Source organism: Trachemys scripta, chromosome 1 (assembly GCF_013100865.1).
Source record: "Trachemys scripta elegans isolate TJP31775 chromosome 1, CAS_Tse_1.0, whole genome shotgun sequence".
Classification (NCBI taxonomy): domain Eukaryota; kingdom Metazoa; phylum Chordata; order Testudines; family Emydidae; genus Trachemys; species Trachemys scripta.
The window spans coordinates 301682706-301709460 of record NC_048298.1 but is presented as its reverse complement, the minus strand read 5'-3'; the positions used below and the strand labels follow the sequence as shown (position 1 = coordinate 301709460).

Sequence of the window (26755 nt, the reverse complement as noted above, 5' to 3'; positions counted from 1 at the left end):
AACTGAAAACACTGATGTTAGTTTTAAATTCAACTGTGATTATGAAGTTAAAATTTCTGATGAGAAGACTGACAGTTGCTCCTGATTCATACTTTAGGTATCTTAAAGGCGACTTGCAAAGGGAAAAATTGGGTTTGTGCATTTTGTTGTTGTTTGCTTATGTCTTTATAATCTGTATAAGATTGTTGTTAAAATGTTTTTTTATCTGCATTATTTTAATATTAGAAAGGTAGGTTCTGTTTAGCGTGGAAAACTGTGATGACTGGAGAACAAGTGAAATTACAACAAAATTCCTACAACAAAACTAGGGAAGAATTGAGTTGATATTCCTGCTATTTCTATGACAAAAAACAAGCAGAAAAAATCTTAAAAACAAAACAACAACAAAACCTGTTAGATCCTCTTTATTATAGACAGGGCTGTTAGTGCCACCTATTATAAAGGTTGCCTGACACTACCTATTATAAGACCCTGTTGCTTATAAGGCTGTCTACACTACTGCCTATGTTGGCAAAACCTATATCGCTCAGGGGTGTGAATATTCCACCCTTCTGAGCAACTTAAGTTACACAGACATAAGCTCTAGTGTGCACAGTGCTATGTTGACAGGAGAGTTTTTTATGCCAATGGGAGAATTCAGCCCCAGGCCAAACAGTTCAGTCATTTCTAAGAACGAGGCTAGGGAAATATACACTGTTTTGTCCATTTAAAAAAAAAAGTGACTTTTTTTTTTTAAAAAAGCTCTAGTGCCCTGATGTTTGGGAGCTTAGACTTGAAATTTGGCAGGTTTGCCAGGGATGTGCCCTTTGCCACTCCTCTGAAAATCTACCCACATTTGGCCAAGTTATAACCCTATAAAAAATCCCAGTTCACACGAGCTCAGTGGAGACTAGAGTTTATAGTTAAAATCTCTGAAGAATCTGTCTTCACTGAGCACGCTTCAGCCTCTCACAGCTCCTTGTGAGTACACATGGACCATTCTCACAGAGTGACTGAGCATGCTGCAAGCCAGGGTTACAGGGGTGAAGCCACTCTTTCCCTGTAATGGCTCCTGCCAGGTGCTCAGGGTACTGAAAATGAGAGCAGGGAACCTGTCTCTCTGGTTCTCTTGGTGCTGGCACCCAGGAAGCACAGAAGAGGAAAGAATCTGATCTGAATATAAAGTGGGTCAAGAGCCCATCCAGGGAGTAGGGAAAGGAGTAGATTGAGACAAGGAGCCTGGTGAGACTAGGGCAAGTCACTTAAACCAAACTTTTCACAGGTGGTCACTAATTGTGTGTTTCTAGGTGCCCAACTTGAGATCCTGCAAAGTATGGAGCACTCACAGCTACAATTGAAATCAGTGGGAGTTCTGTTTTGAACACGTAAAGCACTATGTAATGTTAAGAACTCTGAAGAATCAGGTTGTAGGTTTCTCAAATTAGGCACCCATAATTAGTGGATGCTTTTGATCTTGATCTTTCTGTGCCTCAGTTCCCCATCTGTGAAATGGGGATAATACTCCCCCACCTCACTGGGGTGTTGTGAAAATAAATTAACACTTGTTACTCTCTCAGATACTATAGTGATGAGCAAGACAGAAAAGCCCATGAGGAAATTAGTAATTCTAGATTCAGAGCAGCATTTGAATAGTATAAATAAAGCATGGGTCCACTTTTACAATGAGGATAGCAAATACTGAATAGCTGTTCATTAAGTGAGCACCATCCATCCTGGGCACTGAATGAGGCAGGGGATCATGTAATTAAGAACTGTACCATAATGCATTTGCACAAGGAGGGGCAAATTAAGGTTATACAGGTAACTTTCAAACTGGCATTTCCGAACTTTTGAGTGCTTGATTTTACAATCTTAATAATGTTCTTTTAATATAGTTTGTTTTGTGTTTTTGCATGTGGATATGTCCGTGTGTGCGTGTGTGTGTGCGTAACACATTACAAAGAATGAGAAATGAGCACAAGCCCCATTTAAAAACAATCTTTTGCATGTCATCTTTAACAACACGTAGTGACTCAGAATCATTTTAACCTTCACAATGAACCAAGGGAAATGAGGCAGCCATACATGAAATAAGTGACAAGGAAAATAGCCCACAATACAAGAACTGAAAGAGAGGGAGGAGAGACAATTGAGGAAGGGAGAAGTCTCATGGAAGTCTCATAGAACTGACAGAGTTTCACTGCTTAGAGAGGGCTTGGTCATGTACAGGCTTCAGCCTCCCCCTTCTCAAGCTATGGATAGTCTGAGCCCCTTGCTTTGACACATACTTACTCCTTACGAGAACTGTAAACATTATTGTGTAGTTATTGTTTTCACTTTGAACTGCAAGGGTGTATTTTCCAGCTTGAGTTTCTTTTATTTTTGAAAAGGCCAGCGAAACAACAGATCTGAAAAGAAAGAAAATACATTAGAGAACATTCATGTCAGATAGAGCAGCAGTTCTGAACCAGTGGTCTGAGGCCCCCTGGGGGGCCGTGAGCAAGTTTTAGGGGGTCCGCCAAGCAGGGCTGGCATTAGAGTCACCGAGGTCCAGAGCAGAAAGCCAAAGCCACGCTGCCCTAAGCCCTGCCTCCCAGGGCTAAAGCTGAAGCCTGAGCAGCTTAGCTTCGGGGAGGGGGGGCCCGGGGCGTGGGGCCCCGTGCAGTTGCCCTGCTTGCTACCCCCTAAAGCAGGCCCTGGCTTTTATATGCAGGCACAGGTGGCTGTGGAGTTTATATAGCATGTTGGGGGAGGGAGGGGGCAGGCTCAGAAAGTAAAAAGTTGAGAACTCCTGAGATAGAGGGTAGTGGGCTGAAGAATGCACTGGCATTACACTTAACCCATGCAAACAGAATTCTAGGCTAGTGCTACTTAACACACTTGCAGTACATTCAGTCTCCAAAGTGCTTTCATAGACAATGGCCCTGTTTCATGTAATCATCCCTATTCAGGACAGCACTTAAGCACTCATCCCAAGTGGGATTCAAAGTTTTGCTTAAGTACTGTCCTGAATAGGGATAGACTAGTATGTGCTCAAGTACTTTCCTGAATCGGGGCCCATGCAACAGGATTCCCATGGAGATTTCCTCACCAAGAGGCCATCCCATGGGTTTCACCCTGCAAGGGAATCATCTACACTAGGCCTCTGGTCCTACCCCAGCTATTCTCAGCTCTCTGGGTGGAAGTATGGACTTGTGGCTAGAACACAGTCAAGAGAATTAGGGTGGTATTCTAGGCTCTGATGCTGAACTGCAGTGTAACCTTGGGCAAGGCATTGCATTAACCTTTTTTCCTTGGTTTCCTTGACTTGAGCACTGTGATGCTTGAATTGATGAATGTTTGTAAAATCTGTTGAAATCCTCAGATATAATATGCTATACAAATGCAAAGAATCACTATATTGTAAACTATAAAGCCAGCGTTCATTGCTTTCTTAGTGCATAAACAGCAATTTATCAACATGCAGTTTAGTGGTGATAATAATTAAGATAGATAGGTTTAGGAATATAACAAATAATGTGAAAAGAAATGATAAATAAGCCTTTTCATATGGAAAATATCCCATCTGCTCTAATGAAAGTATCCCATATAGGTGTTTTGATTCAGTACAGCCCTTTACCTACCGGTTTTCTAAGTCCAGTGAGGGTTTGCAGTCAACTTGGTTCTCTTTGAAGATCCAAAGGCATGAAATGGTCTCTGAAATATTCATGATCACTTTTAATTCAATGTCTCCTAGCACGTCAACTTCCACACTTTTTGCTGTTTCATAGACATTCTCTGTGCTTTGAGAACTCAAATCACAACCAAGATCTTCCGAAATACTAGGCATCTGCATTGCAATAAAACAGATTGCTATGTCTAATGGTGGTAACTGGATTTTTCAGATTTAAACATTTAAAAAGGAAGCTCACCTATTAAAAGACTTCACTCTATTAAAAATATGCCTATGCCTACTGATAACATATATATGCATAGTAATTATAAACAAAAGTAATCTCAATACTATACTTTCATTCTTGTTTCCCTCTTCAATTTAGCTCATCAAATATGTTTAATTCTACTGAATGAACAAATGCAGGAAGATTTGCACTATACTAATAAGTTTTGCTTTCTGGGCTGACAGTATAGTTAGTAGCAGTTCAGTCAGTAATGTGCTACTTTCGCCTAATGATTAAGGCCACGTCTACACTACAAGCTTTGGTTCACGCAAGTCACATTGGCATAAAGCTGCCAGAGCTTATCATGCGTGTGTGCGAAACACTTGGATCCTTGCATTAGTGCTGAACATATTCCCCAGGAGTGCTTGTGTCGATGCACAGCGCAGTGCACCATGGGCAGGTATTCCAGTGTGCAAACCGCCACCATCCAGTGCACTCTTTTGGGATGTTTTGGCACTGCATGGTGGGGCAGAAATGAGTTGTGCAGGGCTGACTGGGAGCAAAGGGTCAACTTCCCAGCATGCAACTGTCTGCATCCCATAATGTCATCTATATCCCATATTTTTTGTGTCTTTTTTTAAAAGTCCAATGAACCTGTGTGGCCCTCCACACTGTCCTTCACCTCTGATGGAAGCATGGAGCTCGCACAGCTCTGCAGTATTGTCATAAGCATTGCAAGCACAAGATGCATGATCCTTCAGTATTTGCAGAGCCGCAAGAAGAACTGAATCAGCATGGAACATGACGATTTCTTGGAGGCCAGAGAGCGAGAGCCAATTCAAGGTTATGATGGTGTTCGTGGAGCAGCTGCAGATTGGGGAATCTTGGCTACTGAGCCCAAGAAATGAGCACTGACTGGTGGGATCGCATCGTGATGCAGGTTTCGGATGATGAGCAGCGGCTGCAGAACTTGTGGATGTGCAAGGCTACATTCCTGGATCTGTGTGCCAAACTCGCCCCAGCCTTCCAGCGCAGGAGCACCTGAATGGGAGCTGCACTGACCGTGGAGAAGCGAGTGGTGATCACACTGTGGAAACTTGGAGTGCCAGATTGCTACTGGTCAGTGGGAAATCATTTTGAGCTGGAAAATCCACTCTGGGGGCCATTGTCATGCAAGTGTGGAGAGTCATTCAATCTTCTGCTATGCAGGACTGTGATTCTTGGCAATGTTCAAAACATAGTGGATGGATTTGTAGTAATGGGGTTCCCATGTATTCAACACCTATTTTTGGCACCAGACCACCTTGCCACAGAATACATCAACAGAAAGGGCTACTTTTCTATGGTTATGTAAGCGCTGGTGGATCACCAGGGATGCTTCACTGACATCAGTGTTGGCTGGTCAGAGAAGGTGCATGATGCTTGCATCTTTAAGAACACAGGACTATTTAGGAATCTACAAGCAGGGACTTTCTTTCCCAACCAACAGATTACCACTGGCAATATTGAAATGCAAATAGTGATCCTGGGGGATCCAGCCTGTACCTCGCTCCCCTGGTTCATGAAGATGTACAATGGCCACCTTGACAGCACCAAAGAACAATTCAACTACCAGCTCAGCAGGTGCAGAATGACAATTGAATGAGCTTTTGGTAGACTGAAGGGATACTAGCGTTGTTTACTCACAAGATTGGATCTCAGTGAAAAAAAACATCTCAATGGTTATAGCTGCCTGATGTGACCTGCATAATATTTATGAAGCAAAGGGGGAAAAGTTGCCGCCAGAGTGGAGGGCAGAGGTGGAACAGCTGTCTGCTGAGTTTGAACAGAAAGACATGAGGGCTATTAGAAGAGCTCAACACGGAGCTATATAGATCAGGGCGGCTTTGAAAGAGCACTTTAACAGTGAGCCACAATAATACATTGTGGTGTATTGTGCTCTACCTGGCCCTTATGTTTTGGGGCCTGTTAGGAATTGTGTGGTGCTTGATGTACATCTGTGAATATAACACTGACAATGCACCTATTAATTTGACAGTACACTGATTAGTACACTGTGTTTATTACTGATCCTATGAGTCGGGTCACACTGTACAGTAACAAGGAAGTGGGTGCTTTCAAAACTGCTGGGTGCTCAGCAGCATATGTTGAGCACTAATAAAGATGAATTATTTTCCAGATAATAGTATTTTATTCAGTAACAAAACCAGGGAAAATAAAAATCTGTGCAATGTAAAAGCAAATACATTAAAAACTTAATAAAATAATGGAACAGAGCTTAACAAGGGAATGAACATTCATGTCTATTTTACCTACACATACAGCAGCTGTGGCTTTCACAGGTAAGTGTATGTGAAGCGGTGGTTGTCCCTCATGTCCCGCTGGATGGAGTGGTATGGATAGGGCAGCAGCCTGTGAAGTCACATGGAATGTTGAGGGGGCTGTAAGGAGATGATGTAATGGAGTTTTTCATGGGCTGCGAAGGGAGTTGAGCCTGTGATTTTTGAACTTCTAGGTTCACAAGAGTCTGCAGCATCTGCCTTTGTTGCTGGAGAAGCCCCATTATATCCTTGTGCATCTCCCTCTCCTTTTCCTGCTGGGACTCCTGGACCATTCTCCTGTCCACACTTTCCTTCCTCAGGCTGTCTACCATGTTCACCCTCTAGGCCTTTTGCTCACAGTCTGATGCAGCACTGGCTTGCAGGATTTCACTGAACATGTCATCCCATGTCCTCTTCTTTCTCCTTATCTAGCTCAATTATTCTGCAGGTGTGTGTGGGGAATGCCGCAATGGCAATGACAGGAGCTGCAGATAAAAGAGGTAACGCTGTCAGTACAGTCACAATGTAAAGTGAAAGTTAAGATTCGGAACTCCCTTCCCTTGCTCCCCTAAAGCTTTAAACAAGACAGGCTTATTGACACTTCTGCTTGGGATTGCTTTTGCAGAGCACAAGGGTCCACCAAGAGTGAGGGAAATGAAGAGGGAATTGCTTAGTTGTGTGAAACTATGAGTATAGGGCACTGGCACTGAATACTGCCGCCATTTTCCACAGGCGGTGGTGATTTTAGCTGATATCTCACCCCTGAGGGTAACAAAGGCACAGAGAGCACAGCTGCTGCCCATTTTCCGCTAGCCTGTATATTGCAATAGTGCCTGCTGAAGTTATCGCTGACTGGTGTGGGAAAGTGTCTTATCGGGGAAGAAGAAATAAGGCTGCCATCCCTAGAAACCTTTGGTAGAGGACTGAGAATACCTCCATGAAAGTTTCATCGAGATCTCTCAGGAGAATGCAAGGGCCATCTCTCTGTACCTAAACAAACCGCTCCGCATGCACACACACCACCCCCTTGGTTAACTCTGGAGAGGAATAAAAAGCAGATAACAATGCTACCACTGAGTGGTGGGTATAAGGGGCTTGGGAGAAATGCCAGTATAAGAAGCACCCCCTCTCTCCCTGTCACTTGCTCTTAAGGCAAGAGAGGGTAGAAAGGAGCAAGCGGCAGGGGACTTGGGGAGAGGCCGGAGAGGAGCAAGCAACGGCGGGGGAAGGGGAACTCGGGGGAAGAGGCAGAGTGGGGGCGAGGCCCTGAGGGAAGTGGCGGAACAGGGGCAGGAAGAGATGGAGTGGGGGTAGGGGCACTGGGGAAGAGGCTGAGGAGGGCCTCAAAGCAAAGTGGGGGTGGAGTGTGGGCCGGACCTCGGGGCAGAGCAGTGAGTGGGGCTACAATCCAGGTGCCGGTGGCCCCTCCCACTTCTAGGGAGCTTCTGGCACTTGTGCCCAGCCTCCCCAAATGCAAGAGTCATGCGCTGCCTCTCTCAGTTGTACCACTACCTCTTCTAGTACAAGTAAATTCATGAAAAGTCTATAGCTGTGTCCTGTTAAGTTGTGGGTACCATCACGGTAATGGGAAATAAATGTACACACCTACCCGAGGATCTGCCCCAGCATCAGGCTCGCCCAAGCTCGACTGCTAGGACTGACTGGATTGCAGTAGAGTCTCAAACAGGTCCTGGTTCTCAGCATAGCTGAACTCCCCAGTCGCACGTCCCCCAGCCTCCTCTTCCTCCTCCACCTCCTCCTTGTCTTCACTGTTCATGCCGGGGGCCTGTGACTTGGACTTCTTGGAGGTATTTATGGTGGCGTGTGGGGCAGTAGTGGGGTCTCCGCCAAGTATAGCATGCAGCTCTTTGTAAAAGTGGTAGGTCTGTGACTCGGCACCAGAATGACTGTTGGTCTCCCTGGACTTCTGATATGCCTGACACAGTTCCTTGGCTTTCAAGTGGCACTGCTGCTGATCCCTGTCATACCCCTTCTCCAGCATCCCCTGTGCAATCTTCTCATACATGTCCATGTTTCTATAGCAGTGCATGCACAGCCTCTTTTCCCCACAGGCCCAGGAGATCCAATATCTCCTGTCTACTCTAGGCAGGAGCACGGCTGACATGTGTAGCCAGCATGGCCAGCTGGGCAGCCGTGCACAACAATGGAGAGCTACTAGGTGTGCTCGGCGTGCTGGACAATCAGGAGAAAGCATTTCAAAAATTCACAGGGTTTTAAAGGCGGCGGGCCTTATGGTCTCTGTGACCCCGGGGCAGTAAATTTCACAATTGTGACCAGAGTGAGCAGTGTCGGGCAGTGTGGGAAAGCTACTGGGGACTGTTAGGCTCTACATAGGTAACACAGTGTCTACATTCGTGCTACGCCATCCTCAGTACATCAACCATGGCTCAGTGCTTCTGGGGAAGGTGGTGTTACTGCATTCCTGTAATGTGGCACTTACATTGGTGGGAGACAAATTTAAGTGTAGACACATGCACAACAACTAGGTCAACACAAGGGGCTTACTTCGACCTAACTTTGTAGTGTAGTCCAGGCCTAAGATCACACATCACTCCATATTTCACCTACCTTTAGGTATTTCCATGGATAAAAGAACTGCAAGACCATCCTTTTCCTTCAGGCCTCTAGTGCAAACCCAAGGTAAGGAAATCTCTTAGCAACATGCCGTGTGTCATTCTGTATATTGCTGGAGTTCTGTTCCATGCTTTGTACTGTACCACAGAACAGACTATATACACCATGACCTTCCTTATCATGCATTTACTCACTTTTGTCTATCAGTAAAGGCAGTGCTTAATTTATAATGAAAGAGGTGCTGAGGCTCAAGCTATTAGGTGCCAGGGCTCAAGCAATTTTTTTACATTCATAACTGATGCAGCAAGCCCAGAGGTGCCAGCGCTATGAACTGCCAAACCTAGAGGTGCTGATGCTTAGCCCTGGCAAGCCCCAGCACAAATTAAGTACTGGCTAAAGGAGAACCTCAAATGGAAAAATAAATATTTTATGCTGGTTCTGAAAGCCAGTGAAGAATAGTTGAGCCTTTAGGCTCAGCCTGAGTAAAAGGGTGGCATGTAACTACTCCATTCTAAGAGCAGCCCCGAGATATCTTTCTGCTTGGCGTGGGGTGGGGTATGGGGGTGTGTGAAAGTAAATAACTCACTGCAGCACATGAAAGGGTGTATGTTATTTCCTTCCATTTTGCCTGGCTAGTTACTCTTCCCACTGAGGGATGGAGGGGAACAGGGGGAGAAGCCAAATTTCCATCCAAATGCCTGCCCATCTCTTCCACTTACCTGCCCATTTGCCAATGGGGAGTAGCTAGAGAAACCCCCTCATTCTGCTCAGCAAAATACAATGGCACAGTCCAGCCCTACAAAACTTGAATTTACTAAATGGGATTATCACATTAACAATTAGCTGACTGATATGGAAAAGTATGTGACATAAGCAGCAGAAAGTGAATACTGGTGGAATATTGTAGAAAGCAGCATTATACAGATGAGAACATGCAATTACAGAAATGGGATTACCATCCCATAGAAACCCTTGGGAATCTTCATAAAAATGTGTGCTATCTGATTTTTCTGTGACAAGAGGAGGTGGACAGTCTTCATGTTCTTGCATTCAGAAGAACATGTTGCTGCAATTTTGAGTGTTCCGTTTTTGGTACCCAGCACTGGAAAATCATGGACCTTCTTCTTAGTTTACTTCTGGTTGTGGCAGAACTATCCATTTATTTGTCCAAGAATTAAAAGATTGTATAGGATTGTCTCTGTAATTAAGTCTCTAAAAGAAATAGCAGGTTTCAGTTGGACAGGGTCTGTTGTTGACCTTCAAGCCCTCCAATAATTCAGCACTGGAAGGGAAAATTGATCTTTGATCCACACATCCATCTTTGATGCTGTAGTCCATGTCCAAATTATTTGTCTTTCTAATCGTACACTTCCTTTTCTTTATACATTTCAAAATATACTCAGAGGTGAATAATTTAGGCCAAATTATGTGAGACAATCTCATAGTATTGATCAAACGTTCTGTTTTAGATATTTATCTTATTTCTAGTTCAAAAATATTAAACTCAGCATGGATTTCAAAGCTTCCTTCTCTACTATTATTTTTCCTAATCTCAGATAAGGCTATTTTTTTTTATTTTTATTTTTTGTGGTTGGCTATTCATTCACTGTTAGCTTACCTCCAGAAATACTGATGATTCCAGTGTTCTTAAATCTTTATTCTGCTGGTTGATTAACATGCATGTAATCTCTGATATATGTTGGCTTGTTGCAGAAGTGAAAGTCATTGCTGTAATAGCAAGAACTGCAAAACCAAAATGGAAAACAAATACAGTCATGTTTCTACGTGGGGATGGGGATAATCATGATTTTAATGAAAATAGAATGCAATAAAACCTACAGAGAGATATTTTTACAAAAAAGGAGACAAAAGTCCATGTACATACGTGCACTTGCACAATCTGATTTTATACTTGCAAACTGGGTGACTGCGTGACTGCCTCCTATGGATCCTGGAGAGTGCTTTAGAACAAAAATAAATGCAAAATAAAAAACCCATTACAAACCATGTGCTACATCTTCTAGTTCTCTTATGTGTCAGAATCTCTTAAAGGGTCATGCTGCGTATGCCTCAGCAGCATCAGGTCAGAATCTCTCAGCTGCCAGCTAATGTTTCAACTTGCCTGTTGTCACCAAGATGATTCATCTGTCACCCAGGAACCTAGGGTGCTCCTGATCAGAGCAGCAGCAAAGTGCAGCCCCATACACGTCCTCATCCCACTCCGAGCTCACCCATAGAATCCTGCCCGGCAATTCTCATTCCTGCTGCACTAGCCAGGGCAGTACTTAGCCCTACATAGAACGTGAGGAATTTCCTTACTCTTTCTGATTTACATTTCTACTTATAATCTTAAAGATAGGATAAAATGATCATAAGCAACATTATGTCCCAGTTTGTGAGCACCCTCTGGGCAACCATGCCAAGGCAGATGGGAGAGTAAGAAGCTTCCCCCACTTACACACACACTCCTAGTAGCTGTCCCTGTGCTCCCTGCATTCTGGGGAGCAAAGGGACCATTGCTTCTGCTTTTCCCAGGGAGCAGGATGCTGGAAAAGAGGCAGGGAATGGCAAGAAGGAGGTAAGGCCCTGGATTTCCCCTCCCCAGCTTCACAGTGGCCCGCGGAGTCTGGCAAGGGCACTAAGGGTTAACATCCCAATGGATCGAGCAAATTATACTCTCCATGTGCCCAAGGAGCAGCACCAGAAAGATTCTGCTTGCTGTGAAGTACACTCTCTTTCATGCTCTTGACGGTGTGTTGTGGCGTGGCTCCACACTAGCCCCATGCAGGGCCCTGGCTTAAAAAAAAACCACACTCTAGCCCTATAGGTGTAATACAGTAACCCAAGACCTAAGCATGCACAGAAAAAAGAAAAAGAGAAGTAAAAATAAGGAACTAACTCAGAGGAGTGATCTGTGTGTGATTTTGATAAGCTCTTCAAGCTGGCCCTCCACTGTATAAATAAGCATGGGATCCCAAAATAACATCATAGAACTGTTCTTTCAAAACACTTAAAAAGCCTCTGCCACATTGTTTAAATTGATTCTTAAGGTGGTTGGACTTGAAGCAAGAGTCTGAAGTTAAAGAAGGAAAAATTTAGGCTAGATATTAGGAAAATGCAGTCACAGCAAGAATAACTGAGCAGTGAAACAGAATAGCAAGGCAGGTGATGGAGGCACCAAAATTGCAGATAGTGAAAGACAGTTTAGATCAGTGGTTCTCTTTCCAGACTATGTACCCCTTTCAGGAGTCTGATTTGGATTGCATACCCCAAGTTTCACCTCACTTAAAAACTACTTGCTTACAAAAACAGACATAAAAATACAAAAGTGTCACAGCACACTATTACTGAAAAATGGCTTCCTTTCTCGTTTTAACATACAATTATCAAATAAATCAATTGTAATATAAATATTGTACTTACATTTCAGTGTTCAGTATATAAAACAGTACAAACAAGTCATTGTCTGTAGGAAATTTTAGTTTGTATTGACTGCTTTATTGCTTTTTATGTAGCCTGTTGTAAAACTAGGCAAATATCTAGAGGAGTTGATGTACCCCCTGGAAGACCTCTGCGTACTCTCCGGGATACGCGTATCTCTGTTTGAGAACCACAGGTTTAGTTAAGACATTAATGGGAATTTATAATTTTGTCATTTTCATTTACATGCTCATAAATTTTGTTTGGTCATGCTGGTAGCTTCATGTGATAACTTATGTTCATCTATCTTGGAAATGTGATGCCTGTATAACGTCCTCAGGTGCCTTGCTATTTCAGGATCCTCTCATTGGCAGTTTCTGCAAAATTCCTCTCTATCATCCTTGCTCTGTACTTGTTTTTTGCATGTTCTTTCTTTTCATTTCATATCAGGGATCCTCCTCACAGACCTGTTGAAGACCTAAAGCTGGATCCTCAGCATAAACCAACATAGCTTCATTGACTTCAAGGGAGCTACACCAGTTTAAACTATCTGGGAATCTGACCCCAAATGCTCAACCCATCCATCCTTCCAATCACTTTCTTGTTCCAGATCTCTAATCCAAACAATGGCCATTCACATTGATGATACTACAGGAGTTGGTATGACAAATGTGCTTCTTAAAAAGTTGGGAGATACAGGAATTGAGATAGCTGACATGAGAGGTCAGGGCTATGATAATGGTGCCAACATGAGAGGAAAGAACAGAGGAGTGCAGACACGGATCCAAGAGTTAAACCCTCGAGCTTTTTTTGTCCCATGCTGTTCTCATTCATTGAACTTGGTGGTCAGTGATGCAGCATCAGCTTCTAGTGAGGCTGCTGAATTTTTTAATGTAATTCAAAGCATCTATGTATTTTTCTCTGCATCAACTCATCAATGGCAAATTTTGAAGCAACATCTGGGAACATCCTCTCTGACACTGAAACCACTGAGTGCCACACAATGGGAAAGTCGAGTGGAGGTGATAAAGCCTATCAAACACCAAATTGGGAAGAAAGATGATGCCATAGTTGCCATTATGGAGGATAATGCTATGACAGGAACTGTTCGTGGGAGAACAGTGGCAGAGGGAAATGGAATCACCAGAACCATACATAACTTCAAATTTCTGTGTGGCTTAGTGTTGTGGCATGACTTACTGTTTGAAATAAATGTTGACCTTGATATATCGGGAGCAATGGAACAACTGGACAAAGCAAAGTCATACCTACAGTCACTGGTCAGATGAGGCATTTCAAAACGTTCTGAAGAGTGCACAGAAGTTGGCAGAGGAACTTCACACTGAAGCTATTTTCCCACCCATTCAAGAATACAAGAGTCACTGAAGAAGAAGACATTTTGATTACAAGGCACGGGATAATCCCATAAGAGACCCCAAACAACAATTCAAAGTTGAATTCTTTAACCAGGTGCTAGATTGTGCAATACAGTCAGTTGAAGAATGTTTCATGCAGTTCAAGGAACACAGCAGTATATTTGGAATGTTGTATGATATTCCAAAACTCCTCACTATACCTGAAGAAGACCTACACCAGCAATGCAGGGCACTAGAGACAGTGTTGACACATGATGACATGCGCGATATTGATGTGAGTGATTTAGGTGATGAACTGAAAGCCCTTTCAAGACACATTTCAGCAAGATCAACTCCAAAGGCTGTTCTGGAATATATGTGCACAAATAAGATGACCACCCTCTTTCCAAATGCGTTTGTTGCTTTGCGCATACTTCTAACACTTCCTGTAACCCGTTGACAGTGGAGAACGCAGTTTCTCCAAGCTGAAGTTAATAAAAACACATCTACACTCCACAATGACACAGGAGAGGCTGGTCGGCCTTGCAATCATCTCAGTAGAGCATGAGCTGGCCCAGACTGTGGACCTTCAGGAAGCCGTTCAAATCTTTGCAACCAAGGCGGCACGGAAAGCACCACTTCGATTATTCAAACAGATAAAAATGACAGACAAGAAAAGTTACATTTGCTGTTTAGGTGTTTGAAAGTTAAGTGTTATTTAAAATTTTTGAACAAGGCATTTTAAGTTGTTAGTTCTCCTTTATTGGGGAAGGTAGCAGAGCAGTACCATGAGAGGAGCAGAACAGGAAGAAGGCAGAATTGAGACCTTTCAAAATTTTGGCCCAAGCGAGGAGGCATGGGAGCATCATTTGAGCTCCCCGCCTCAGATGCCAAAATGTTGTGGGCTGGCCCTGCCTACACTGTTCGTAGTTTGGCATTGTGGTATCTGGCAACTACATACCGGATAATGGATCACTTTCCGCTAGTCATTCACACTCCCAATATCCCAGAGTAGGAACTGTAGAGAGAGAAAACACTCATCTGGAACTTTGTGTAAAGAATCCTGAGTAAGGACAATCATACCTGGTAAAGCTGAATTGTAATGGTATAAAGAACAGAATGGAAATAAAACAGTGTCCCAGAAGCTATGCCGGTGTTATTTATTTATTTATTCATTTCCCTTCAAAACTGTGTAAGAATAAATGCAGAAAGTGCAATCCTAGTCTCATTGAAGTCCATGGTAAACTTTCATTGATTTCAATGGGGTCAGGATTTCACCCAACATTTAAATTGCAATCCTGCAATGTGGTTCTGAAAGTACATACCTTGAAAAATGCTGCTAAAAGTCAAGTACCAGGTAGCAAATTTAAATGCTAATATCCAGGGCAAAGACCCTGCTTTTTGGAGCAGATATTGAATTGAGAAGTTACTTTTCTGATAGTTAAGCATTAAGCAGATTGTTGATCCACTAGAATTATATGTCAGATTTTATTTTCAAACCAGGAGTGGGTTTAGCTAAAGTAACAAAATTATTATATCCCCAGACAAAGTCATTCTGAAGTTTGCAAACTACACCAGTGTTATATCCAGAAAGAACAGCCAAGAAACTCAAGCTTTCTAGAGAATGAAAGGGTAATAGCTTCATAGACTCATAGGTCAGAACGGAACATTGTGATCATTTAGTCTGACTTCCTGCACATTGCAGGCCACAGAACCTCACCCACCCACTCCTGAAATAGACCCCTAACCTCTGGCTGAGTTACTGAAGACCTCAAATCATGGTTTAAAGACTTCAAGTTACAGAGAATTAATCATTTACACTAATGTTCCTATTCACAATGTGAGGAATGCACCTTATGTTTATATGTAACTAAAACAGAGATTGTGGATTATAAAGTGACATCAGATCTTGCTTAGATATACAATAATGCCCCTGAAACATAGGATTTGTTTTTTTTCAGTGGTAGCAGGAGGAAAGAATTTTATCTAGTTAGGTTTGACATACATTTTCCAGAAGATGGTACTGCCTTGTAAATCTGAATGTTTGTATAGATTCTTGTCAATAAAATAATAATAATTAATAAAGTGCCTTTGATGTGACAGCCCTCATCTCACAGACGGCCATCTGGCACTTCGAATCCCGGGGCCACCTGACAAAAACTGAAATGTCATACACAGATAAAGCAGCCTTAAGTTTAATGTTAGGAATAACAATATTACATGAGTACTCACTAAATGTGAATTTCAGGAATAGCACACTGTTTCTGGTTCATTGACCATAAAATATTATTCAAGGTGTTAGGACACAAGACTTCTCTATTCTACTTTCTTTATCAGTTGCTAGCCAGCAGCAATTGTTTTTGCTGTTTTCAGTATGATATTATAGGTGATGGTGGTGGTGACTCCTATATTTAAATTATCTAACATTTTCCATTATAAAGGATTCTTACCAGGAGCAGATGAAAGAACTCAAATATAAAATTGCAGAACTACTAACTGTAGTATGTAAACTATCACTTAAATCAGCTTCTGTACCAGATGACTGGAGGATAGCTAACATTATACTAATTTTTAAAAAAAGGCTCCAGAGGTGACCCTGGCAATTACAGGCCAGTAAAACTACCTTCAGTACTAGGCAAACTGGTTAAAACTATAGTAAAGAACAGAATTATCAGATACATGGATGAATGCGATTTGTTAGGGAAGAGTCAACATGGCTTTGTAAGGGAAATCATGCCTCACCAAGCTACTAGAATTCTTTGAGGGGGTCAACAAACATATGGAGAAGGGTAATTCAGTGTATTTAGTGTACTTTCAGAAAGCCTTTGACAGGGTCCCTCACCAAATGCTCTTAAGCAAAGTAAGCTGTCTTGGGGTAAGAGGGAAGGTCCTCTTATGGATCAGTAACTGCTTAAAAGACAGGAAACAAAGGGTAGGAATAAATGGTCAGTTTTCAGAATGGAGAGAGATAAATAGTGGTGTCCCCCAGGGATCTGTACTGGGACCAGTCCTATTCAACATATTGATAAATGATCTGGAAAAAGGGGTAAATAGTGAGGTGGCAAAATTTGGAGAGGATACAAAATTACTCAGAATACTTAAGTACAAAACAGATTGCAAGGAGCTACAGAGGGAGCTGACAAAACTGGGTGACTGGGTAACAAAATGGCAGATGAAATTCAATGTTGATAAATGCAAAGTAATGCACATTGGAAAACATAACTCCAACAATATACCTACAAAATGTTGGAGTCTAAATTAGCTATTACCACTCAAGAAAAAGATCTTGGAATCATTGTGGATAGTTCTCTGAAAACATCCACTCAATGTGCAGCGGCCGTCAAAAAAGCTAACAGAATGTTAGGAGCCATTAGGAAATAGATAGTTAATAAGACAGTAAATAGCATAATGCCACTATATAAATCCATAGTACACCCACACCTGGAATATTGCATGCAGTTCTGGTCAACACATCTCAAAAAGGTATCTTAGATTTGGAATAGGTACAGAGAAGGACAACAAAAATGATTGAGGGTATGGAACAGCTTCCATATAAAGAAGGATTAAAAAGACTGGGACTGTTCAGTTTAGAAAAGAGATAAAAAGGGGAAATGATAGAATCTGTAAAATGATGAATGATGTGGAGAAAGTGAATAGGGAAGTGCTATTTACTCCTTTATATAACACAAGAACCAGGGGTCACCCAATGAAACTAATAAGAAGTGGGTTTAAATCAAACAAAAGGAAGTACTTCTTCACATAGTCAAACTGAGAAACTCATTGTCAGGGAATCTTGTGAAGGCCAAAACTATAACTGGTTTAAAAAAAGAACTAGGTAAGTTCATGGAGGATAGGTCCATCAATGGCTATTAGCCAAGATGATCAGGGATGCAACCTCATGCTTTGGGTGTCCCTAGCGTTGGACTGTCAGAAGCTTGGCGTGGACAACAGGGGATGGATCAAAATCAATAATTGCCCTGGTCTATTCATTCCCTCTGAATCACCTAACATTGGCCACTGTCTGAAGACAGGATACGAGCTAGATGGGCCATTGGTCTGATCCAGTATGGCCTTTCTTATGTTTTTATGCGACCTTTTTTTTTGAGAAGCTCTAATACTGCCATTGTTTGCAACAGGTTTGGTAGTCAGCAGGGGGAATGCCCTCGGGTTAACAAAGTGTCTTTTCTTTGTCCCATGGAATTCTATTTATCTTTTGCTGAGACACAAACTGTTAAAAATTGCCCTTTCCCATCTTTTGTTTGTGTCCTTCAGGAAAAATTTGGCAGCTTGCCAAAATAATAACTGATCACACAAACATTCCGAAGTGCCAGGCTCACATCACTGCCAAAGTAGCAGCAGTCACTTTACTGGGGAAAGAAAAGAACTCTGTTGCAGATACACTATGGTGCAGTCATGCCCACATACTATTTTTTCCACAGGACCCTTGCCCCATTCAGTGCACAGGGAGAATGCACAAGGGGGCGGAATTAAGGCTGCATGGGCATCCCTAGAACTGGCATTTTCTAACTTTTCAGTGCTTGACCTTGCAACCTAAGTAACATTTTAAAATGTAGTTTTGCTGTATTCAGAGTAGCAGCCGTGTTAGTCTGTATCCGCAAAAAGAAGAACAGGAGTACTTGTGGCACCTTAGAGATTAACAAAGCTTATGCTCTAATAAATTTGTTAGTCTCTAAGGTGCCACAAATACTCCTGTTCTTCTTTTTGCTGTATGTAGATTAATATGGATCCTCTTAGTAATGCAGACACTCTTTCAAGGCTACCTACATAAGCCTACCAATAGACTGGAATTACACTAAAGATTCTTTCCAGCACAACCTGCACCCATAAAGAGTACAGAAGCAGAGTAGTTAGAGGAAGGTGGTTACAAGGAATGGCCAAAAAAAAGTCTTTGGTCCTGTAACACACTTAATGGAAGTATACGTGGGAGGAAAAGGCTCATGCAGTTTAGTTACAATCTAGTTACTGGGAAAACTAATAGGTCTGCAGTGAAAATACATGGGTGTGAAGTTTCAAACTTTTCCAGTAATGACACAGTACTGGCAACCTCAAACATTCAAAAATCAGGAGTCAGGTTGGGGCTTTAAGAAAAATACCAAATATCCTATCAGAGTTGGCTATACTGATGACCCAATTATTCATAGATTCCATGGGCAGAAGGGACTGTTGTACTACAGGTCAGACTAGATGATCACACAGACCATAGAACTTCCCCAAAATAATTTGTGCAGCCAATCTCATGATCTTTTGGGACCTGATTCATGAGTTTTAATCTCATGAGGTGGTCCAGCTCGTATTTTTTGATCTTTTGAGTTGGCAGTACTGAGATGGTCTCCTATAGAATGGCCAGGTACAATTATTGGCTCTGCTTTCTGAGCACAGGGACTGCTCCTCCTGTCTCTTGAGGTGCAAGCCACCCAGAGGGGTGGCGAGGAAGGATCCATTGCACCCCTTGTTTTTAACTCAAGCCAGTGTAACTGCACAGCTTCAGAGAGCGGTGCACATGAGATCATTAACAGTTCAGCACACATGCTCCCCCAGTGGCAATATACCTATAACACCCCCTCTCTCCACCAATGCATGGCCATGCTTGTGTGTGGCTCCTTTGTATTTTCTTCTCAGATCCATTTAACTACCCATCTGTCTTGGTTCTTATACCACACCCATCACTGTAATGTTATTTAAATAGCTCCATTGTTCCAGAGGAATATAGCTGTCACAGAGGATACCTTCACATTAGGGTTTTTTCTACATTACAGAATTATATTGTGTTTGAACAATATTGTAAATAATCAAGCTAGATGACATGAGTATGATGCTGCTGACCACAACTTTGCCAATCACTGTAGGCCGGGATAAATCATGTTCAGCACTATATTGGCACCAGGGTTTAAATCATGATAATTAATCATGGTTAGTTGACATGACAGTGAGCATGATTTTTTCTGGTGTACACTGACAAGTCTGTCATTGGCAACCCCGTGTCATTTAACTCAATTGATTGCAATCCTGTTCAAACATGATCAACTTTTGAAATGTAGACAAGCCCGTAGAGTGAAGTAGTTCTTGAGGTAAATTGGAACAATCCCATAGAGAGCTTTGCAGATGAGCACTGAAACTTTGAATCTGAATCAGGATTTAACAGGAAGCCCGTGAAAAAAGCAGAGCATGCGGTGATATCGTTATGCTACTGAATAAATAGGCTGCTGTGTTCTGAACAAAAACAGAATTAAACAAAAAGATTGGCAGTTTCATTCCTCAAAACAGTGTATTGAAACTTCATTTATTTTCTTTCAACCAATATAGTTCTTTGAATTTGCTTAGGCTTTTTTTCAGTTGGCACCAGTCTCCACATAACACACATTATTTGGAACATTCATTCTAGAGTGGGCAATATATTGTCAAGTCTTCTCAGTGCTCCTGATGCCTCTCGCTATTTTATCTCTGTGAGACTTTCCCCAGACACTCAGATTATACTTGAAACATAACGCCCAGCTTCTAGCAAACGTATGGTCTATCTCCTAGCTCTTTGGCTACGCAAACTTCACTCTGCTTCACTTCACTTCCCTACTTTACCCTTTACTAAAAGAAACTACACCATCTGCTCAAGAAATTCCCAGCTACAGTACGGGAACAAATCTACATGGACACCCCCCCAGCACCCCGACCAGGGGTATTCTATCTGCTACCCAAGATCCATAAACCCAGAAACCCTGGACGCCCTATCATCTCAGGCATTGGCACTCTTACAGCAGGATTATCTGGCTATTTGGACTGTCTCCTCAGACCCTACGCTACCAAGACTCCCAGCTATCTTCGAGACACCACCGACTTCCTGAGGAAACTACAATGCATTGGTGTTCTTCCTGAAAACACCATCCTGGCCACCATGGATGTAGAAACACTTTACACCAATATTCCACATGAGGATGGACTACAAGCTGTCAGGAACAGTATCCCTGATGAGACCACAGCACGCCTGGTGGCTGAGCTTTGTGACTTTGTCCTCACCCACAACCACTTTAGATTTGGGGACAACTTATACTTTCAAGTCAGTGGCACTGCTATGGGTACCCGCATGGCCCCACAGTATGCCAACATTTTTATGGCTGACTTAGAACAACGCTTCCTCAGCTCTTGTCCCCTAGTGCCCCTCCTCTACTTGTGCTACATTGATGACACCTTCATCATATGGACCCACGGAAAGGAGGCCCTTGAAGAATTCCACCTGGACTTCAACAATTTCCACCCCACCATCAACCTCAGCCTGGACCAGTCCACACAAGAGATCCACTTCCTGGACACTACAGTGCAAATATGTGATGGTCACATAAACACCACCCTATACCGGAAACCTACTGACCGCTATACGTAGCTACATGCCTCCAGCTTCCATCCAAGACACATCACACGATCCATTATCTACAGCCAAGCCCTAAGATACAACCGAATTTGCTCCAACCCCTCAGAGAGAGACAAACACCTACAAGATCTTTATCAAGCATTCGTAAAACTACAATACTCACTGGGAAAGTGAGGAAACAGATTGACAGAGCAAGATGGGTACCCAGAAATCACCTACTACAGGACAGGCCCAACAAGGAAAATAACAGAACACCACTGGCCATCACATACAGCCCCCAGCTAAAACCTCTGCAGCGCATTATCCACGATCTACAACCTATCCTGGAAAATGATCCCTCACTCTCACAGACCTTGGGAGGCAGGCCAGTCCTCGCTTACAGACAACCCCCCAACCAGAAGCAAATACTCACCAGCAACTACACACCACACCACTGAAACACCAACCCATGAACCAATCCCTGTAGCAAACCTCGTTGCCTACTCTGTCCCCATATCTACTCTGGCGACACCATCAGAGGACCCAACCACATCAGCCACACCATCAAGGGCTCATTCACCTGCATCCACTAATGTTATATATGCCATCATGTGCCAGCAATGCCCCTCTGCCATGTACATTGGCCAAACCGGACAGTCCCTCCGCAAAAGAATAAATGGACACAAATCAGACATCAGGAATGGTAACATACATAAGCCAGTAAGTGAACACTTCAATCTCCCTGGTCATTCTATTACAGATTTAAAAGTCACTATCATTGAACAAAAAAACTTCAGAAACAGACTTCAAAGAGAAACAGCAGAACTAAAATTCATTTGCAAATTTAACACCATTAATCTGGGCTTGAATAGGGACTGGGAGTGGCTGGCTCATTACAGAAGCAGCTTTTCCTCTCCTGGAATTGACACCTCCTCATCTATTATTGGGAGTGGACTACATCCACCCTGATTGAATTGGCCCTGTCAACACTGGTTCTTCACTTGCGAAGTAACTCCCTGCTCTCCATGTGTCAGTATATAATGCCTGCATCTGTAACTTTCACTCTATGCATCTGAAGAAGTGAGATTTTTAACCACGAAAGCTTATGCCCAAATAAATCTGTTAGTCTTTAAGGTACCACCAGACTCCTTGTTGTTACTACTGGGAGAGGCAAAGAAGAGGTAAAGCAAGGGAGTAGGGCTAGCTCAACTAATATGCAAAGCCATCCTCCAATTGCAGAGAAGATTAACTCACAGTTTCTTTGGTGGTGGGGAAAGAGAGGCAGGTGGATACACCTTATTACTGCTTCATAAAAGGAGCAGTCTGCATCCACAGCATTTTTGCTGAAGATCTTCCCCAATTCCTTGGTGTACTGGTGGAACTAGTGGCAGTACCCCCTCTTACCACTAGGTGGAAATCCTGCCCTGCTTCTTGGAGATACTGAGGCAGAAGGAAGACTTCCTTCCTCCATCTTCTTCCTGCACCAACCTATCCATTGAATTCTCAGCAGGATTTGGTCCATGCTATTCAATGTCAGACTATTTCACTGCAGTCAGAGATCTGTACATGCAACAAGGTTCAGAACATAAAACAATAAATACCAAAAACAAGCTAATGTAATTAGCTGTACAGGAAGACTCCCAAGTCACAAATTTGATAGAACAAATGATGGTTCAGATTGTGAAGACAAGAAATGATAAAAGTCTTAGATAAGCATCTCATCTTCATGAACAGTACGTTAGGTCTGGTAAGCATGAACTCCCTTCTGAAGTGCTGAGCTTGGAGTCTGAACAGATATAATCCAGCCCCTTTTTCCTAAATGGGTGCCAAAATAAACCCAATAATATGGTGTCCTTTTTATTTGGTGTAATTTATATCTTTCCACTCCTTTAGCATGCAAGTAAAACCTACTTGGACTGTCTTACACACTATGGGCTAAATTCAGCCCTAGAGAAAGCAAGTTCAACAGTCATCGAAAGAAACACTTACTCTCAGGCTGACACATTGGGTAAAACCCTTACTCCTTTAAAGTGAATGGGAGTTTTGCCTTCAGTTTTAGTGGGCAGGATTTCACCCATTATGTTTTTCCCTATGCAAACTATTCCTTACACCCTATAGTCAAATTCCCTTTGCATATTTCCTTTATGGGATTTGCTTCAGACAGAGCAATGTATATTGAATATATATGCATTCCTTTGAAGTCTTTGAATTTATGGATAGTTTCACAGCTCACAACTAGTTTAACCAGTTCTTTCTCTAATTGCAAGCTAAAGATTTGCATTCCATTTTTCTAAACAAAAATTACTTGTAAATGCTTTCTTAAACCTTGTCTATGCAAAATTTATGCACCAAATTAACTAAATCACTGATTACACAAATAACTAAAAACTAGTTAAATAGGTGCACAAACTGTGTAGATATGCTCATCGACTGTAAACTCTTCTGGGCAGCATCTTGAACAACAGGGCCTCTGGACACTACAACAATATAAATATTACATCACCAGAATATTGATTTAAAATCTGGAAACCAGACCTGTTCCTAATTTTCTCTTTCACATTGGTGTTTTTGGTTAACAGCTCTATTTCAAACATCCTCTTGTTTTCATTCAAAGGTATCAATCTTAAAGTATTATCCCTTTTTGGAAGGATCTCCAAGGCTGAAAGAAAATTCCAGATTAGCACTATAATTTCTGAAGAAACAAGAAATGTAATTTTTGAAGCCAGGACAAACAAACAAAGTGCAGCAGCAATAAATATTCAGCAAGTGCATTAATCTTCTTGCCTGTTCTGTTGGACTTTATTATCCCATTCTTGAAGAGATACTACATCAGTCTAATACACAAAATAACAAATCTCTCTTGGCTGTTCTGATAATAAACATCTCCAGTTTGTCCAATCCATTGTGCCTTCATGTGGGCCAGAATCTAAAAGATCTCTCCTTAGGGAGCATGAAGGAGAAGCAGCAGCTCCCGTGCAGCCTACTTCAGGAACACCATTTTCAGCCCTCCCCCGACACATGCCCAGAGAAAATGACTGTCACACCTGTAACAAGTGTATCAAAGCTCTGCTCACCAATCAGTTTTCAATCTTCCTAAAACTTCTTCTCATCCTCCATTGTCTATCATCAGCTAGGCAATAGCTGTGGGGGAAGAGGAATGTATTCCTTCACCTCCACATCCTACCACATCACTCCTAACTCATTATCAGTCTCCTATTCCTGGTCACCATTTCCAAGAGTTTGACCGCCACCTACTGAGCCTTACCTATTTGTAGCACCCTGGGTATAGATTTCATCAGTTTTTATTTTTCAGTAAAATTATTCCTTTTTACTATTGTACCTTGCTTAGTTGGAAGAGGCTGGTTAATGCTCATGTATAAGCGTCATCATAACCAGATTCATAGTTAATTAGTGATTTTAGATAAGTGATCCCATTTTGGGATTTGCATTATATTCTTCTGTCAGTGGCACCCATTTTCTACATTTGTTTTTTCAATGGTACACCTGGCTGGGTGCCAGGAGACCTGGATCCTTTGTTTGCTCTGCCATTGACTCACTGTGAATCCATGGGCAAGTCACTTTGCCTCTCTGTGCTTCAGTTTCCCTCTCTGGGACAACAAGGATAATGATGACACAAAGATCAGTAGTGTTTCTCATGTGATACCACTGCACATGCAGCTCAAACTCTTAATGGCTTTTTTTGCTGTCATCTTGCATTGCAAATTTGTATCTGTTTGTCACTCCTATTCCTGTTTCATCATTTATGCTGTCCAGGTTTCTTTTTCCCATTGAATGAATTTATGTTTTGGATCATTTTGTATGTATTAATTAGCTTTCCATTTTTCTGTCTCTCTTTCTAATATTTCCAGCTACATAGGAGTTGCCATAGCTCTGGTAAGAGTAGCTGATTTTAAGGAGAGAATGTATGCATTTGTGATCAGCTCAGCCACTTTTTTCTTAAATTCTTTGAGAACTCTTGGACAAAGACAGATTCCAAGGCCAGAAGAGATCGTTGTGCTCATCTAGTCTGACCTCCGGTATAACACGGGCCATAGAACTTCCCCACAATAATTCCTGGAGCAGATCTTTTAGCAAAACATCCAATCTGGATTTAAAAATTGCCTGTGATAGAGAATCCACGCCGACCCTTGGTCAATTGTTCCAATGGTTAATTACCCTCACTGTTAAAAAGGTACACCTTATTTCCAATCTGATGTTCTTTTTATCCAAACTTTCATTTACCTTTCACCTTGCTAAGATACTTGTCCTTCAGTCCCTGTGATTCTGCATCTTAAATATTATAAAGTACATTTCTCAAACTACCATACTGTTATTTTGCTTGTAGGAATTGAGTACGTATCATGCTCCTATTTAAATAAATGGCAAAACTTCTCTTGGCTACAGTGGGAGCATGTGGGGCCCATGGACCACGATACTGCAATGAGCTCTGTGCAGGTAGACTCCTGTGCCCATATGCAGCCCTGTTGCAGTCAGTGCTCTTCCAGGAGCACTCTATGGCTTGACAGCTACTTTCAATTCACTTTAATTTATAAATTCACATTCATTTGGACTGCTGAAAAGTTCCCTGTTTGGAAAGAAGGTTAAAAGTGGCGGAAAGGGCCACCAACCAGTGCTGAAATAGCTCAAATTTTTGTCTCTTTCACCAACAAAACATAGTCCAATAAAAGATATTACCTCATCCACCTTCTATCTCTAATATCCTGGGACCGACACAGCTACAACAACACTGCAAACAAGAAATAGTAACTTGCCATTTGGTAGAAGGATTTAAAGAGTGACTTTTTCTTTTTTAGACCCTCACTTTCCATACCCCCATAACTGCTTCAATTCATCTTCCATCATCACAGGGTTCCTTATTTTTGCCCCCCATATTAACCAGTCCCTTACTGCACCTTGATCCAGGGAAATAGAGTTTTGTGTGTGTGTTGGTAAACGGCTGGGACAGACATAATCAAAAAAGGCCAACTAGCCAATCATCATGTGGCTTTGGACCATCAGTGTTCTTGGCTATATACAGTGATTTGCTTATGGGAATTGAACATGTGTCCATTCCATGAAAACCATGCAATTTATTCAGTTAAAAACCAAAGTATTTTTATAAACCCACTAGCTTCACCTGATAATGAGGCTTTTTGCATTGTTTATTAAAAGGATATCAAAAATACCCTTCAGGTTTACACACTGAGGGCTCAGTCCTGTTACAAGAATAGTTCCACTGATGTTAATGGAGCTACTAACTTCTTGTGAGTATGAAGTACTCACATGAGGAAGCGCTGCAGGGTCTGGGCCATAATAACTTGCCTCCAAAGAGAAAAGTTTCCATGAAATAGAGAAATGAAAACACGAGAATGTATGTGTCACTGACAGTTACTGAAGAAATGATACTCTTTGTCACCCTAGTACCGTACACATTTCCCCTCTGAATTAAAACAATAATTTCCACTACAGCTGGTTTCCTTGTGTTCTGTTTATTGTGGGGGAGGAGGAGCCTGTCGGCAAGAGCTATGCTAAAAAGTGTAAAAGAGGTAAAAATGAATCAATAAAATGTTTAAAAGAATAATAGGTTTTGTGCTAATGTATCACTGCATGTCATGTACGGTAATGAGCCAGATAATTGAAAAAAAATACAATTATAAAATAATTTTATAAATGTAAAATTAAATGTGTTCACACCATAAAGGAACACACTGTAACCCAATAAGTATTTGTCCAAAACATACTTAGGTCTCATACATCAAGAGAATTACTTACACAATTAAACCTATACTGTAAAAATAAGTGTAATTATTGTTCTACTTTACAACACATAGAAGTCAATTTGTGGGG

At 42.0% G+C, this 26755-nt stretch overlaps 1 protein-coding gene across 1 annotated transcript in view; it reads right to left on the bottom strand.

Moving 5' to 3' along the window:
• The window catches only part of FLT3 (fms related receptor tyrosine kinase 3), a 71338-nt gene that overhangs the window by 40156 nt on the left and 4427 nt on the right, over nt 1-26755 (bottom strand). The window contains exons 2-4 of the mRNA XM_034758698.1: nt 10392-10516; nt 3603-3808; nt 2272-2387 (exon numbers count right to left, since the gene is read on the bottom strand). Coding sequence (XP_034614589.1) covers nt 2272-2387; nt 3603-3808; nt 10392-10516 — 447 coding nt within the window. The remainder of the gene's footprint in view (nt 1-2271; nt 2388-3602; nt 3809-10391; nt 10517-26755) is intronic.